The 15,379-nt window shown below is 40.1% G+C and overlaps 2 protein-coding genes across 2 annotated transcripts in view; both read left to right on the top strand.

Moving 5' to 3' along the window:
• LOC311287301 (GTPase IMAP family member 8-like) overlaps positions 1-15,379 on the top strand; it is a 446,844-nt gene that overhangs the window by 236,885 nt on the left and 194,580 nt on the right. The gene's annotated exons all lie outside the window — the stretch shown is intronic.
• Positions 124-2,544, top strand: LOC311287466 (uncharacterized protein). The gene is made up of 2 exons (XM_084404333.1): positions 124-261; positions 720-2,544. Exons 1-2 carry the CDS (start codon positions 210-212, stop codon positions 2,048-2,050), a joined length of 1,383 nt encoding a protein of 460 aa, XP_084260459.1. The 5' UTR covers positions 124-209; the 3' UTR covers positions 2,051-2,544.

Below are 15,379 nucleotides of genomic sequence, written 5' to 3'. Positions count from 1 at the left end.
TCCTCGCTCATGACTCCTCAGGAAGCCTCCTCACTCCTCGATCCTCGACTCCTCGCGGTGCAATTAGAGAATTGAGATGTCCTTCAAGATGGCTGAGCTCGATCGGTTTCCGGGTCATAGGATGGAGGACGGAGGAGAGAGGAGACGAGGAGGGATATTGAGAAGCACCCCAGGGAGATCTCAGGAAACAGGTGGAGAGTCAGGAAGAGATGGAAGGACTTATACAGGAGATTGCTAGAGAAAGTTCACTCAGAAAATTGGGTAATTATTTAGCCATTTGTGGTTTTATTTATTTTAATTATGAGAGATTTTTATGTAAAATAAGTAAATGATATACATGTAAGTGATAATCTATGGCTCGGTGTGCATTGATTGGAGGGGCAAAAACAACAACATGATACTGAGGCAAAGAACCACCAACACCTGGCCATCAATTATCCTAATGGTGAACAAAATCACACTTTTAAAATTAGCTGACCTCGTACAATATATCCAGGTTTTTTTAAACAATTGCAACCCTGGTTCTTTGATGAGAAAATAATTGTTGAGGGGGTAAATTAAAATAATTTTAATTAACTTATTTTATATACTTGTTCTGTCTTATCTTTAGTCATTTAAATCATCTTGAGTAAAGGGCCCCTATTGAGCAAAGACAAAATGCTAAGTTATTATAATTCTTAAAGTGTAAACAACATTTTAAATTCCTCTCTCTTTAACAGATCTGAGGATTGTGCTGTTGGGTAAAACTGGATCAGGAAAGAGTTCAGCAGGAAACACCATCATCGGCAACTTTGTGTTTAATCAAGGTATTTCCCCTAATTCTACTACTAGACACTGTCAAAAACATGTGACTGCAGTGGAGGATAAAATCATCTCAGTGATCGACACTCCAGGACTATATGATACGTCAATGAGTGAAGAAGAACTGAAGAAAGAGATTCTGAAGTGCTTCTACATGTCTTCTCCTGGTCCTCATGTGTTTCTGCTGGTCATCAGACTGGGTGTGAGATTCACAGAAGAAGAGAAGAAAACAGTGAAATGGATCCAGGAAAACTTTGGAGAAAAAGCTTCTCATCACACCATCATTCTGTTCACTCACACTGATCATCTGAAGGGGCTTTCATTAGATGAATATATCAGTGAAAGTGATGATCTCAAGGCTCTTGTTGATGAGTGCGGTGGCAGATTTCACTCATTCAACAATGAAGACATGAGTAATCGCTCTCAGGTCACAGAACTGCTGAAGAAGATTGATGAAATGGTGAGGATCAATGGAGGACAGCACTACACTAATGACATATTTAAAGAGGCCCAAAGGAGGATTGAACAAGAGGCTTTAAAACAAAAACTGAGAGACTATGGGCAAACAGCACTAAAAGTAATAGGAGGAGGGGTAGTAGGAGGGGCAGTAGTAGTAGGGGCAGCAGCAGTAGGAGAAAGGGTAGGAGAAAGGGCAGGAGCACAAGCAGTAGGAGCAGCAGCAGCAGCAGTAGAAGCAGGAGCAGAAGCAGGAGCAGTAGTAGGAGCAGCAGCAGCATCAGCAGTAGAAGCAGGAGCAGGAGCAGTAGGAGTAGCAGTAGAAGCAGGAGCAGAAGCAGGAGCAGTAGTAGGAGCAGCAGCAGCAGCAGCAGTAGAAGCAGGAGCAGAAGCAGGAGCAGTAGGAGTAGCAGCAGCAGCAGCAGTAGAAGCAGGAGCAGAAGCAGGAGCAGTAGTAGGAGCAGCAGCAGCATCAGCAGTAGAAGCAGGAGCAGAAGCAGGAGCAGTAGGAGTAGCAGTAGAAGCAGGAGCAGAAGCAGGAGCAGTAGGAGTAGCAGCAGCAGCAGCAGTAGAAGCAGGAGCAGAAGCAGGAGCAGTAGTAGGAGCAGCAGCAGCAGCAGCAGCAGCAGCAGTAGAAGCAGGAGCAGAAGCAGGAGCAGTAGGAGTAGCAGCAGCAGCAGCAGTAGAAGCAGGAGCAGAAGCAGTAGCAGAAGCAGCAGCAGCAGCGGCAACAATAGCAGCAATATCAGTAATAGCAGCAATAGCAGCAATAGCAATAGCAAACAGAAAATAAGGGCCATAGTTAATCTGATTGAACAACAAAGGCAACTCATTTCTAATTCCGTTCTCTAACAGATTTAATGAGAATTGGATTGAGTTTTTTGTTCAGTATATACTGTATGGAATGTTCATTGATTATTTTATCTGTTGTATTGTGATTATAAAAACCTGGAAATAAATCTCTCATTTTCTTCCTAAACAAAAGTGCTATTTTATAGAAAAAGTAATTTCCATATAAACAGATTCAATACATTTACTTTTTTTTATACAACAGTTCTTTTTGGGTCTCGAATCTGATTGGCTGAAAACCTTTTCCAGCTGTGCGATATTCACCCAGTAACAGCACTCTAACCGTTGATAGGTTGGGGAGATTTAATAATCAACAATATTATTGATCTGCCTGCATTGACACCATTATATGAGAACTGAACTGAGCTGGACGATGACAGCCTGGTTTTCTCCAGAGCGGCAATATACAGTATATAAATTAACTAAATTAATATTTTTTTTACTAAAAAAATTGACCGGCACTGAACTTAAGCTGGACTGTGATGCTATTTTCTTCTAGAAACAATCTCTGTTGAATTATTTTCCTGTTATCTCTGTAAAGCTGCTTTGAAACAATCTGTATTGTAAAAAGCACTTTATAAATAAAGGTGACTTGACTTGACTTTGTATCACTCCGCTTGCTGCGACTGTCATGGCGGTTGAGCAAATCCATATATATATATATATATATATATATATATATATATTTTTTAAATAGGGTTAGTTGTTGTTGTTGTGTCACGAAATGAAGTTAAGAGTTTTTAGGCAAGAATGTAGCTATTTAGACCTCAAATATGTGACTAATATAATCATAGTGCCTATTCCACAAACTGTAGATACGGTTTCTCAGATTTGAGCTCCAGGCCGTTTCACAAGTTCACACTTACATCATATTAAACTGAGCAAAGATTATGTGTATTTGGCGTGCTGTCCGGGGGAATTTGGCCCGAACCCAGAGTATCCCTCCCTCTTATGTGGATAGTGGTTCAACTTGAGATATAATTAATTTGGGGTATATCAAACAGCTGATCTTTGGTATTATTCATGTATAACTTGTTCCTGAGCATATCGATTTTGCTTAAAGGTGCAGTGTGTGATTTTTAGCGGCATCTAGTGGTGAGATTTGCGAATTGCAATCGGTCAATAATTCGCGGCCTGTCCTTGAAATTTCAAACTCGAATGAGAGGCTACGGTGGCCGACGTAGGAAGCCGTGTCTTTTTCTGCTGCTTCTCATTCAAGTTAGTGATGAAACGCGTCTGTCTGTTCGCTGTCGGCTACGGTAGAAACATGACGTCACGATATGGCGACCTTCATAGAAGGGGTGGCCGCGGTTATGTACATATAAATTACTCATTCTAAGGTAATAAAAACATAACGGTTCATTAAGTAAGGTCTTTATACACCACTGAAAACATAGTTATGGATCTTATATTGCATTTCTGTCAATAGATCCTCAGAAATATCACACATTGCACCTTTAAGGGACAATTAAGTTTATTAACTCTATATTTAGGCTATATTTCACTTAAATCCTGTACTAGAGTGCTGCTTGTATGTTTGACTGAATTGTTTGCTTGTTTATTAGGACCCGAGCACCAATGGTGAGAGGACTATTGGATCTGCTCCGCTTATTATTAGGGCCCAAACCCTGAAAGGCCGCAGAGCCCTATTGTTTTCCGTAGGATTATTTGTTATTTTTATTATTTGTTAGGGCCCAGAAAATGAGCACGATTTTGAGGCCGATTGCTTGAATTGTGAGTTCAATAGCCTATTATTCTTAATGGAAAACACAACAACAAAACAGTACGACAGATTCGCTTAAATATGCGCTTTTACACTAAATATTCTGTCATCGTCTTTTCAGCAAAATTTGACTCCTGTTGCTGATCTTTGCTGCGACTCTCGTTTAGCTCACGATTTATTCTGGTTTTAATTGTAGTGTCCGTTCTCTAACTGAACTGAAATGTTTTATTACACACACACACACACGTCAAATCGACGGTGGGGGGGCAATGATATATTTAAATCTGCATATTGTAATATCTGCAGGGAACCCCCTAGTCTAGTCTTATTAAATGTATGCTTCATCTTTCATTTGTAATTTCTAAATTTGATCAATAAATTCAATTATTTTGAATAATAAGACACTATAGGGCTGTTACCCTACACTGTAAAAAAATTCAATCTTAAAAAAACGGTCAATGACTGTCAGCTACGGCTGCTAAACAAAAACCGTAAAAATGAAGTAAAATATCCTAATTTTAATAAAGTGCAAAAACTTGTTATTTTATAAACACTGTTATTTTACAGCTATTTCCTGAATTAATTTGATCAAACACATTCACTGAAAAAAAAAAAAAAAAAAAAACCTTCAATGACTGTCAACAATGGCTGCCATACAAAAACGTTAAAATGAAGTAAAATATCCTAATTTAAATGAAGTGATATATTTTATGAAATCATTATACAGAAAATGTTTTGACATGATCATATAGACTCAGACATCAAGAATCAGCGTATGAATCGCAACAATGGTGACAATGAAAAATAATTCTGATCAATGCTGAACTACTACTCACCATTGCTGTCTATTGCTACTACTCACCATTGCACCATGCTGCTGTCACCATGTCTCTATACTCCTAATAAAAATAAACTAGCTCAAAACATTTTCTGTATAATATATACTTTTTTGGGGGGGGGGGGGATTGTTATAAAACTGATGCCACAATATTACAATGGTCATGTAAAAAAACATATGAAAAAACACTGATCTTAATCATGATGACATCAAATTTCTGTTTAAGTTTTTTTGCACTTAAATGAGCATATTTTACATTTAATTTCATGGTTTTTGATTAGCAGCCATGGCTCATTTTGACCCTTTTTTAAGATTTTTTACAATGAAGGTATTTGATCATAATAATTCAGCAAATACCTGTGAAATAACAGTTTTTTTTTTCGTTTATTTAAATTAGATTATTTTACTTTAATTTTAAGGTTTTGACCAGTTGTTTATGATTTCCTTTTTACAATGAAGGTTTATGATTGTGAAAATTCAGGAAATACCTCTAAAATAACTGTTCCCTTTCGTCCTGGGAACTCCGACGTGTCGTCGGGGGAGTTCCCTGACGAATTGGGATCACGCTATAGGGAGACCAATTGCCTACGAGTGAATTAAAACGAGCCAATGAAATTTGGCATGCAGGATTTGCATTCTGCAGCCCACCTACCAGCTTTTTTTTATGAAAAGGCGGAAGCAACGCATGCATAGTGCTTTTAGCTTCGGAGCCGACCGGTTGTGTCATCTCTGAGTGAATGAGCTTTAAGATTGTATCTATCTTACGCTCTACGAGTCTGCTGTTTCGGGAGGGGATCTTTCTGTGTTGGCGTGACGGCGTTTCAGCGACCGCGCGATTTCCTGTCTGCCGGCTGCGTCTACACACTGTTCATTCAAAAGCTGTTTCCACAGTAAACGGTTGAGTGCGCACAGCGGGCTTGCAGTTTCCCCGCTGTGTTGCCGCGTTGGGTCCCTGTGTGCTTCAGCACAATAAAGAGAGTACCTTTTTCCTGAAAGAGCAACACGAGTGAAGATCGCGTCCTTTTCAGGATGACGTTTCACTCGTGTGTTTCTGGATGCGATCGTTTCCTGTACTCATAAGACGGCCAAGTTCATTGTTTCACATGCCTAATCAGTGTGTTGAAGCTGCGTTCGTGGGTGGTTCATGTTCTCTCAGGAGTGCATGACCACGTCGGCAAGTTGTTCGTCTCCCCTTTTTAAAGGCTCAAGCCGCTCAGCGTGCACGAACCACTTACTCCTCTAGCGCATCGCAAACATGCTGAGACTGTGTTCGTGGGTGGTTTGTGCTCTCTACATGAGAGCATGACCACGTCGGCACGTTGTTCGTCCTGCCTGAGGGCTTGAACGCTCAGCGTGCCGTGTGTCATCGAGGCGATGGCCACGTTCACTGTCTTGCATGCCTGGTTGACGGCCATGATCACTGTTTCACATGCCTAATCAGTGTGTTGAGACTGCGTTCATGGGTGGTTCATGTTCTCTCATGAGTGCATGACCACGTTGGCACGTTGTTCGTCTCCCCTTTCTCGTAAAGGCTTGAGCCGCTCAGCGTGCCGTGTGCCGTCGAGGCTTTGAATGGGATTTTGGTCCTTCTCATGAGGGACCAAGCATTTCATTCGGGGCCCCAGGGGAGGACAGATGTCGATCGCTTCATCGGAGAGAGGGCTGTTATACTCTGAAAATTATGCTGAATTCCTACTGTAATGGTGTGTTCTCGTGCTGAAGATTCAGACTTGACAGCCACACTTCCTGGGTCTAAAGTGCCTAGATGCGTGTGAAATTTTTTTGCAGTATGGAAGCATTTTGGTGCCAATATGGCAAGCCAAACATGCCTAAATCTGCAGAAGTTTTTCCTCTCTCACTACCCCTGCACATTCAGTGCACGTGGGTAGTTCTGATTCGGGGTGGAGCTGCGCTTAGTGACTGACCGTCTCGTCTCTGTCCTCCCTTAAATAGCTATCCAAGGTACCAGGATTTTGCTGGGTGGTAAGATACGTTGGAGATTTGGGGTGAGAGTGGTCAGTGTTGGTTATGGGTATAACAGTTGTGTCCACACAGATAAATGAGTGAATGTGCACGATTGAATGTGTGTATGGGTATTCCAGTGTGATTGAGTTTAGTTTAATATTTGCTTTGTTACTTTGGGGATTGGGAGTGTTTAATTATGAATCCAGAGTCCTACTAACGTGGGCCTCTGTCTTTTGGTGGGGAGTGATGTCACGCCCGGCTATGCAGTGCTGGGTGTCTCTCTCCCTGGCTTGGCCCTGCGTGGGTAATTAAGCCTGCATTGCCTACTGCTGCTGTTCTGTGTCACTTATAGGTGGAGCTGTTGCGGTGGGTCGTGCCGTGCTAATTGGTGAGCTGATGAGAGAGTCTTTAAAATCACTGCTTTCCAGTCAGCTGTCTCTCTCTTTCTGCTACTCTAGCCTGACGACGAGAGGCGGGCGTCGGTCGGCGTTCCTGGCCCATTCTCCATTTTGCTTTACACTTACATAATACTGATATGCACCACATTTTTGGTTGGCTTCCCACTTACTGACTTTTGTAAATCATTCGTTAATAAACCAGCATTTTAACTAAACATTAAGTTCAGTGTGGTCTCCCCTATGTCAACACTACATTGAGCCAAGTGTCCTTGACAAGTTGATAACTGTGCCCAGAAAGATTACACTCTGGCTGGGGTTCAGTTTGCTCTTGGATAAATTGATCTTGAGCCCCAGGCATTCCAAATGGCTGAGGATCGAAGCTCTGTGTGTCAAAAGTTCGGTCTTTGACTGCGCCAGAACAAGCCAGTCGTCAAGATAATTCAACACACGCATCCCCTGAAGCCTCAGGGGAGAAAGCGCCGCGTCCATGCACTTCGTAAATGTCCGGGGTGCTAGGGACAGACCGAATGGCAGAACTGTGTATTGATAAGCCTGCCCCTCGAAGGCGAATCTCAAGAATGGCCAGTGATGGGGGGCTATCTGGATGTGAAAGTACGCGTCTTTCAGATCCACAGTAAAGAACCAATCCCCCAGGCAAACTTGCACGAGGAAGTCATTCTGAATGGCCATCTCATGAGGGTTCTGTTCAGATGCCTTAGGTCTAATATGGGTGTGATGCCGCCGTCTTTTTTTGGTTCTAGAAAATAGTGACTGTAAAACCCTGAATTTTTTAGCGCAGGAGGGATTAATTCTATTGCCCCTTTTGCTAACAGATTTTGTATTTCGGAGTGAAGCACATGACACACGCTGCTTCTCACCGAAGTCTCAACTACCGCCTGAAACTTTGGGGGTCTGCAAGCGAATTGAAGTGAGTAGCCTCGTTTTATTGTGTATATAACCCAACTCGACACAGGCCAAGGCCTTTGCGGCTAGTATTGACACATACTCGGGGATGGGCTGCCTAACACAGGGGGACCTAATACCCTTATATTGTGATTTGTCCACATACTTAGTGTTGGACTGACTGGAGAAGCTTTCGCCTTGGGCAAAGTCAGATTGACAACTGGGAAGGGGCCAGCTAGTGAAGGGGGACCGGGAACCTGTGTGTTGTGTGCTTGAAACATACTCTTTCTGTGCTTTATTTGGGTCGCTGTAAAAATAGTGTTTGTTTGTAGGGGAGCGCGCAGTGCAGCGGGCCCAGTTTCTACAATATAAAATTCCCCAGCCACCTGAGCTGAACAGGGAGCTGCGGGAATTATAGTGGGTTTCTTCGAGGGTGGTCTGGCTAGCACGAGACTCGAGCCCTCTCTCTTTACCCCTGTTGCTAGGAGGTCTTCGGAGGCCTAGGGTCCAACACAATGCTGGGTCAGGGGCCCTGGCGCCGGGGCAACGGGTAACGCTTAGCTGGCCGTGAGAGGTGGTGGGTGTCAGCCACAGGGCGGGGCTGAGAGACCTGCTTCGCTGGCTTTGCTGGCTGTGGAGAAGGGGCCTACTCGATGCGGAGCTAGAGAGCTTGGGCAGGAAGTATCGCATGGTTTGGGACGACTTCTGCGCTTCAGTGTACCTTTCTGAAAATCTCTTCACTGCCGGGCTGAAGAGACCAGAGCTGGAGACAGAAGCGTCGAGGAACACAGTTAGGAATTTTTTTTTACAGTGTATGTTTTGTGTGTTTTTCACGCCATTTACGCTGAAAACCAATACTGCTGTTTAGTCTTTTTGCCACTCAGTGGGCGTGACCGCAGTCACTCCGGCCGATGGTGGCGTGTATACCTTTTAAATAATTGTAAACTAACTAAATTACTTACTTAAATTTACATTTCCTGAATGAAATTCCGATCTAATTTAATCCATTTAATCAGTATTATAACTACCAGTAATATCAAATATTTCACCCACCTCTAGAAATAATGCTTCTTATGAATTTGTTTCTTTTCTTATTGCATTTGAAGAGTGAGCTGTTCAGTTACTATATGTGTTTGTATTATGTAATTTTTGTGTTTATCTAAAGTTATACATTCATTTGGCAGGATCAGTTCATATTTGTTATTGGAGATACAGAGCAAGCTGTGTGGAATCATAGACCCGTATTGATGAGGTGATGTTACAAGGTTTCTCATGAATTGTTGCCCAGCCAGCACACCCTGATCAAGCTAAAACACTGCTATCAAGTCACTATCCTTCTTTTCCATTTTCAAGTAATAAATTCCCACCTGTGCATTTACAGATCCCCCTAGTCATCATATATTTTACAGGTAACAAACCAAAGGAAGAGGGCTGCAGCATTGCTGTGTCAACCGTGGTGACTACAGGAACATCCTTAAGTGGAATAAATCTTCAGTGCCCATTGAGAAGAGGAGAGAGACTGAATTGAGTGTATTGTGTGGAGATGATTGCTTTATTCTGCCCCAGACCCAGTTGTTAGTGTTATTGACTTTGGAAATTGAACTTGTGTGATTAATATGAGTGGTGTGCTGTGTGCCACCCAACATTAAATTTTAAGAAACTTGTACTATTGAACCAAATTACTCCTTTAAAAAAAAATGGGAGGTGGGTGCCAACTTTTGTTTAGTTTTCTCCTGTTTTTGATTTCGTTAGGGAGATAGGGAAGTTCCCTGTTCATTTATTTAATTTCCCTTTATTGAGCAGGTAAGTTCTAAGTAACCATAGAACGAATTGGGTTTTTGTTTGTTGTGTTGGCATAACCCCCTCCTGAGACTATATGACTATTTTTGTTTGTTCTTTATTTTCTACTAAAATAAAAGACTAAGTGCTGGGGTTGGAGATGGTAAATCCTCTTTGTCTCTCTCAAATCATTTAACCTTAATCATCATTCCTTTTATGATTATTAACATTTTGTAGATACTGCAAGGTGCTTAAACACTTTGGAGCTGAACTGTATATCTATCGTTTTCATTCAATTGAGCCAATTAAAATTACGAGGAACCTGAGGAAGTCTTTTGTGTGACATGGCATATTATAACATGGTTAGGTATCACAAGGTGACATTTTTTTTATATAAAACACTCAATCTGCAGCAACTGCAAAGAGAACATCCACTACGAAGCACCGCCCTGGCGGTCATCCACTACTCACATGACCACAGTTACATACGTAACTAACGTTACTTTACATTGTTAAAATACACTGGAACCGATACTGCTAAATACTTTACATTGAGCCGTGAAGATTTTAAATCTATACATAAATGTCAATATAGATAAATATGAATACAGTCTGACACTGGAAACATTAAATATTGCTGGTGGGTGTTTTTCTTTCTTTCTCTTCATTTTTTGCAATGAATGTCGTTATTAGACAATTAAACTATATTTAGATTCCTATGGACATATAATGTTGCTGTAGTTGTTTGCCTGTAGAGGTTCAAGATGACGGCGGTAAGTAATGTTTGTTTTTGTATAATTGTTTTATCCATTTTATATTATGAGCAGTTTTAAAGAACTTTAGCAAATATCCTAAAGACACTATAGTTCAAGTCAGTAGTTCCTCTAGATGTCAGTAAAGCCGCATTGAAGTCTTGCTGCTCACAGGGACTAAGGGCTAATTTTAAATGAGCAAGTTGAGTATATTCTGTTTCATCCATTTATTATGGGTTTCACCAATCTAAACTGTGCAGAATCATGTCAACACTCGTGTCCGGGACCTTCTCTGCCGATAGGCAAGCCATCTGCATTGTGTAACCCCTTTAAATGTAGGAAGTAAACAGACTCTTAATTTGAAAAAAAGTGTAGTGACTGCTGTTGTCCACTAGAGGGCGCTTCTCAGTGATGAGTTAAAATAGCTGAAAAGAAACGCCATTTTTTGCAAAACGAGAAAGAGAGCAGAGAAAAAAAAAAACGAAAACGATTCAGAGTGTAATTATTATAAAAGAGAGTAATAGAGTGTGAAGTTACAGTTTTTAAGTTCTTTTCAAGTGAAATCCGGGGGGAAGAAACATCTTTTTATACTTTTATTTCGAAGAACTCCGGTGAGTGTTTTGTCACTCTGTTGTTGCTCTGTAATCAGTCATAATGTGTTCAATTAATGATTTACGGTAAGAAATATGATTGATAACTAACTGATGATGAGTAAATATTGAAATATGCATGTTGTGACGAAGAGATAAAGGATAGTTTTGTCATTAAACCAATCGGCAACTGGTATCTGATTGAGTTTCCGGTTTCTGGTTGGCTTTGAATGTCGAGTCGCGCTCTGAGCTGATGTAAATCTTATAAAAATCTTATTAAACAGTCTAAATTTATTTGTATAAATATATACCGTCTAAAGAAGGCCTAACACCATAAAATGTTCATCCAATCTTTATATTTGGTCCGAATGAAATAATATGATGTCCTAACTGCCTGTCAACGTATTATTTTTACAAACCCTGTTTGCGCAGACATCATACATCATCAGCGATTTTCATATATGCAGAGTTTATACAGACAGACCTCAGTCACAGAGCAATATGTTTTATATTTAAAACTCACAATAAACATTTAGCCATTCAAAGAAAACAAGATGGAAGTAACAAAGTTAAAATGCAAGAACACAATCTTGTAGCTTTTTGTATTTTGCATTTACTTGTACTTTTACTTTCAATACTTAAAGGGTTAGTTCACTCAAAAATAAAAATTCTGTCAGTAATTACTCACCCTAATGTTCGTCTTCGGAACACAAATTAAGATATTTTTTGATTAAATCTGAGAGCTGGATCACTCCTTCATAGGCTTCTATTGTAATTGAAACTTGACGGCCCAGAAAGTTAGTAAAGACATCGTTAAAATAGTCCAAGTGGCTACAGTGGCTCAACCAAAAAATACTTTTCATACTTCAATAAATATCTCATTCTCATTTCAAATATCTCATCTCATACTACATTTTTCTCAAATGATATTCTAAACAGTGACTTTAACTTCTACCAAAGTCATTTTCTCATAAGATATCTATACTTTTACTCAAGTGGGGCTTTCACGTACTTTATCCACCACTGTTAGTCTTAAAGGTGCCTTATGTAAAAATTGAGGTAAAAATATACAAAAAATGAGCTACATGCATCAAAAGAATGAGAAGAAATAAGGGCGATGATGTCATTAAAAAAATGTCAGGTTATAGTGCTGCAGAGATATCAACCTCAATTAGCATTAGCATTAATAGCCACGGCCCGACAGGTGTCGTAATACCAGTTTCGGCCATGGGAGGCGGTATGCCGGCAACATAACCACCAGCCAAACATGCAATACACGAATAACTCGCACGGCTTGTGGGCGTACTTGAACCTGATGTCAATCGTGTGGAAAGTAGCCTACTGCCCACTACTACATTCAAATAAAATATGATAAAAAAGGAACAGAACCAGAGTAAACATTGGCACTGCTTTCCATCGCTGGAGACAACTAATGGACATGAAAAAAATGAGGTTTGACTTCGAACTTGCAACATTTCGTTTGGATTGGTAAGTAAGATGCTGTTAGTATTTCGTTAGAAGTTTGTTTTATATGTTTGTGTAGATTTTCGGGAAGTTATAACATAGAAATGTATCGAAGGCTGTTCGATAAACGTATATAACGTTCATAAATACAGTATTGTAATATAGTACACATAGCACAATCTCTATTGCTCTTTTTTTCTTGCCAACTACGTGACCTATATTATGTTTATTAAATGGCTTTCCTGAGGTAAATCTGACATAATTGTTCTCCAGCTGTGTTATTGACCTCTTCACGATGATAAAAAACACTGATTGGTCGATATTATGTATGAGGAATACATTTTGGTAAGTTGTAGCCTAACGTTACTGTATCTTTCAGTGTTCGTGATTTTTTTACTATTAGCTAGTAGAGATGATCGGTTCACATGCGCTAGGGATCTGTCGTGTAACATTTACAAGCGCCAAAACGGTATTTAATTGACAGAATCTGAGAGCTGAGATTTTTTTATATCATAACTAACCTGCTCTGTCTAGTCTGTCGGTCTCCGTGTCCTCTTTGCTTCGCGATTTTTCTGTGCGTGAGAAAATTGATGTGTGGGGTGAGAGCGTGTGAAAAGTGTTTGCGTGTGTCTCACGGTGAATGCGTGAGAGTTGGAAGCTCTGGTTATGTTGGCGCTAGCTTGGTCAACATCAGCGAATGCTGTCTGTCAAATTAATGTAATTCAAACTAACAATAAAAATGTAATATGAACAAAACGAATATGAACATATTCACTGGTAAAGGTGAAGGGGAGTAGCTTGAAGATATTCATACTCTAGAGTAGACCAACTCACTTTCTGGAGGTATACTGCCCCCATCTGGTATGGAATGTGGAGTATGAATTTATTTATTTTTACATAAGGCACCTTTAAAGGGGGGGTACAATGGTGTTTCATGTATTCAGAGTTGTTTACAGTGTTAAAGAGATGGATTCTCATGCTTAACATGGCCAAAGTTTTAAAAAAATATTTTGGACGAATAACGGAGAATTTCTGTGCCGAAAATCTTACTTCCGGGTTGGTACAAGTTTCGGCAGATTTTTTTCGATCGTGGATCTAATGACGTAGACCAGAGTGGAACTCCTTATATGAGCATTTCTCCCGGAAAAGCTCGCCCGCGCACACGTCGACCAGAGGAGGGCGAGACCGCGCACATCAACGCGCTTCAACAGGAAATCAAAGGCAGCGCTGCATAGTGTCTCCAAAGTGTGTTTTTGGATGTGAGGGATTAAAGCTTACCGTGTTCAGCTTCCCAAAGAACCCAGCGTTAGGAACAGTGGATGCAGATTGTTTTTCCGGGGCAAAAACGAGTTGTGTAGACTGTTTGTTCCCTGCATTTCGACGATGAATTTTTTATAAACAAAGCCCAGATCGACGGATTTGCAGATCGTCTAATGCGGATTGAGCAGTCACAATGATAAAGGTTCGCGGTTGCAGGCGGTGAGTAAAACAAATGTCAAATGTCTGTGTCAATGTCAAATGTGTGTTGTTGTTTGCTATCAGCGCGTCTTCGCCCACACGGCACGCCTCCAGATGCTCGTTTTTTTCCGGAAAGACTCGGTACAGCCTATCTGTCTTTTATAAATATAATAAAACTAAAGACTTTTTGGAGATATGAAGGATGCAATACTGCTCTATAGGTACTCAATATTAACCGGAGATTGAGTGAAATGAGCATTTCACCCCCCCTTTAATGACCTTTTTCTACAACCCCCTTAATTTTACCCAATACCTACACTTAAAGGGATAGTTCACCCAAAAATGAAAATTCTGTTATCATTTACTCTTCCTCAAGTTGTTCCAAACCTGTATGATTTCCTTTCTTCTTCTGAACACAAAAGATTATTTTAAAGAAGGTTGGTAATTAAACAGTTGCTGGTCCCCATTGACTTCCATAGTATTTTCTTTTCCTACTATTGAAGTCAATGGGGTCCATCAGTCGTTTGGTTACTGACTTTCTTCAAAATACCTTATTTTGTGTTCAGCAGAAGAAAGAAAGTCATACAGGTTTGGAACAACTTGAGGGTGAGTAAATGATGACAGAATTTTCATTTTTGGGAGAACTATCCCTTTAAAGGCTGCAAAAACTACCTTACTAACTATTAATAAGCAGTACATTAGGAGTTTATAGTGGCAAAAGTCGTAGTCAATAGTGAATGTTCCCCATACTTAAGTGTTACCAACTAGTCATTGTACAAGAAATGCAGATGAACCTAAAATAAAAATTGGTCCAAAAAATAAAGAGTAGGCTAAGTTATATTTTGGTATAAATATGTAAGTTAGACTAGTGTTTTATTATTTTTACATTTCTGGCACAGACCTGTAAATGGTAATGAACAAACAAATTTGTCTCAAATTAAGTATTTTTTATAAAAATGAGTACTATCTATTTTCTTACCTATGTCTACCCAAACATGTGAAGCATAAGAGCCATACTCACCAAGAAAAAGTTCTGTCTTATCTGTGATTCTCTTTTGAATTCCATGTGCTTTTATATTGTATATGTTACAGGACTTTGCACTGAATGACACAGGGCCGGCCCTGGCTAATTTGCTGCCCTATAGGCAAGATTTGACCTGCCCCTTTCACTGCCTCATTGTGTTCATGATATAAGGGCCTATACGACCCCAGTCAACTTTAGTTAATAAACATTGTTCCCTTCATCTCAGTTGCATAACATTTTGTCACTTTTTCTACATTATCAATCTAAACACTCACAAAACAAACTGGCCTTGATTCAGTTGTTCCAAAGGTATGTCAAAAAATAAGTTCACATTTCTTATCAGATTGTAAACCTTTAACTTTAACTTGTATATTGTATA

Source organism: Rutilus rutilus (assembly GCF_951802725.1).
Source record: "Rutilus rutilus genome assembly, chromosome: 1".
Taxonomy (NCBI): domain Eukaryota; kingdom Metazoa; phylum Chordata; class Actinopteri; order Cypriniformes; family Leuciscidae; genus Rutilus; species Rutilus rutilus.
This window is presented reverse-complemented; position numbering and strand designations above follow the sequence as displayed.

Coding starts and splice junctions, on each gene's coding strand:
- LOC311287466 (XM_084404333.1), top strand. CDS start 210: ATGGAAGGACTTATACAGGAGATTGCTAGAGAAAGTTCACTCAGAAAA. Junction 262..719: donor AAGTTCACTCAGAAAATTGG/GTAATTATTTAG, acceptor TCTCTTTAACAG/ATCTGAGGATTGTGCTGTTG.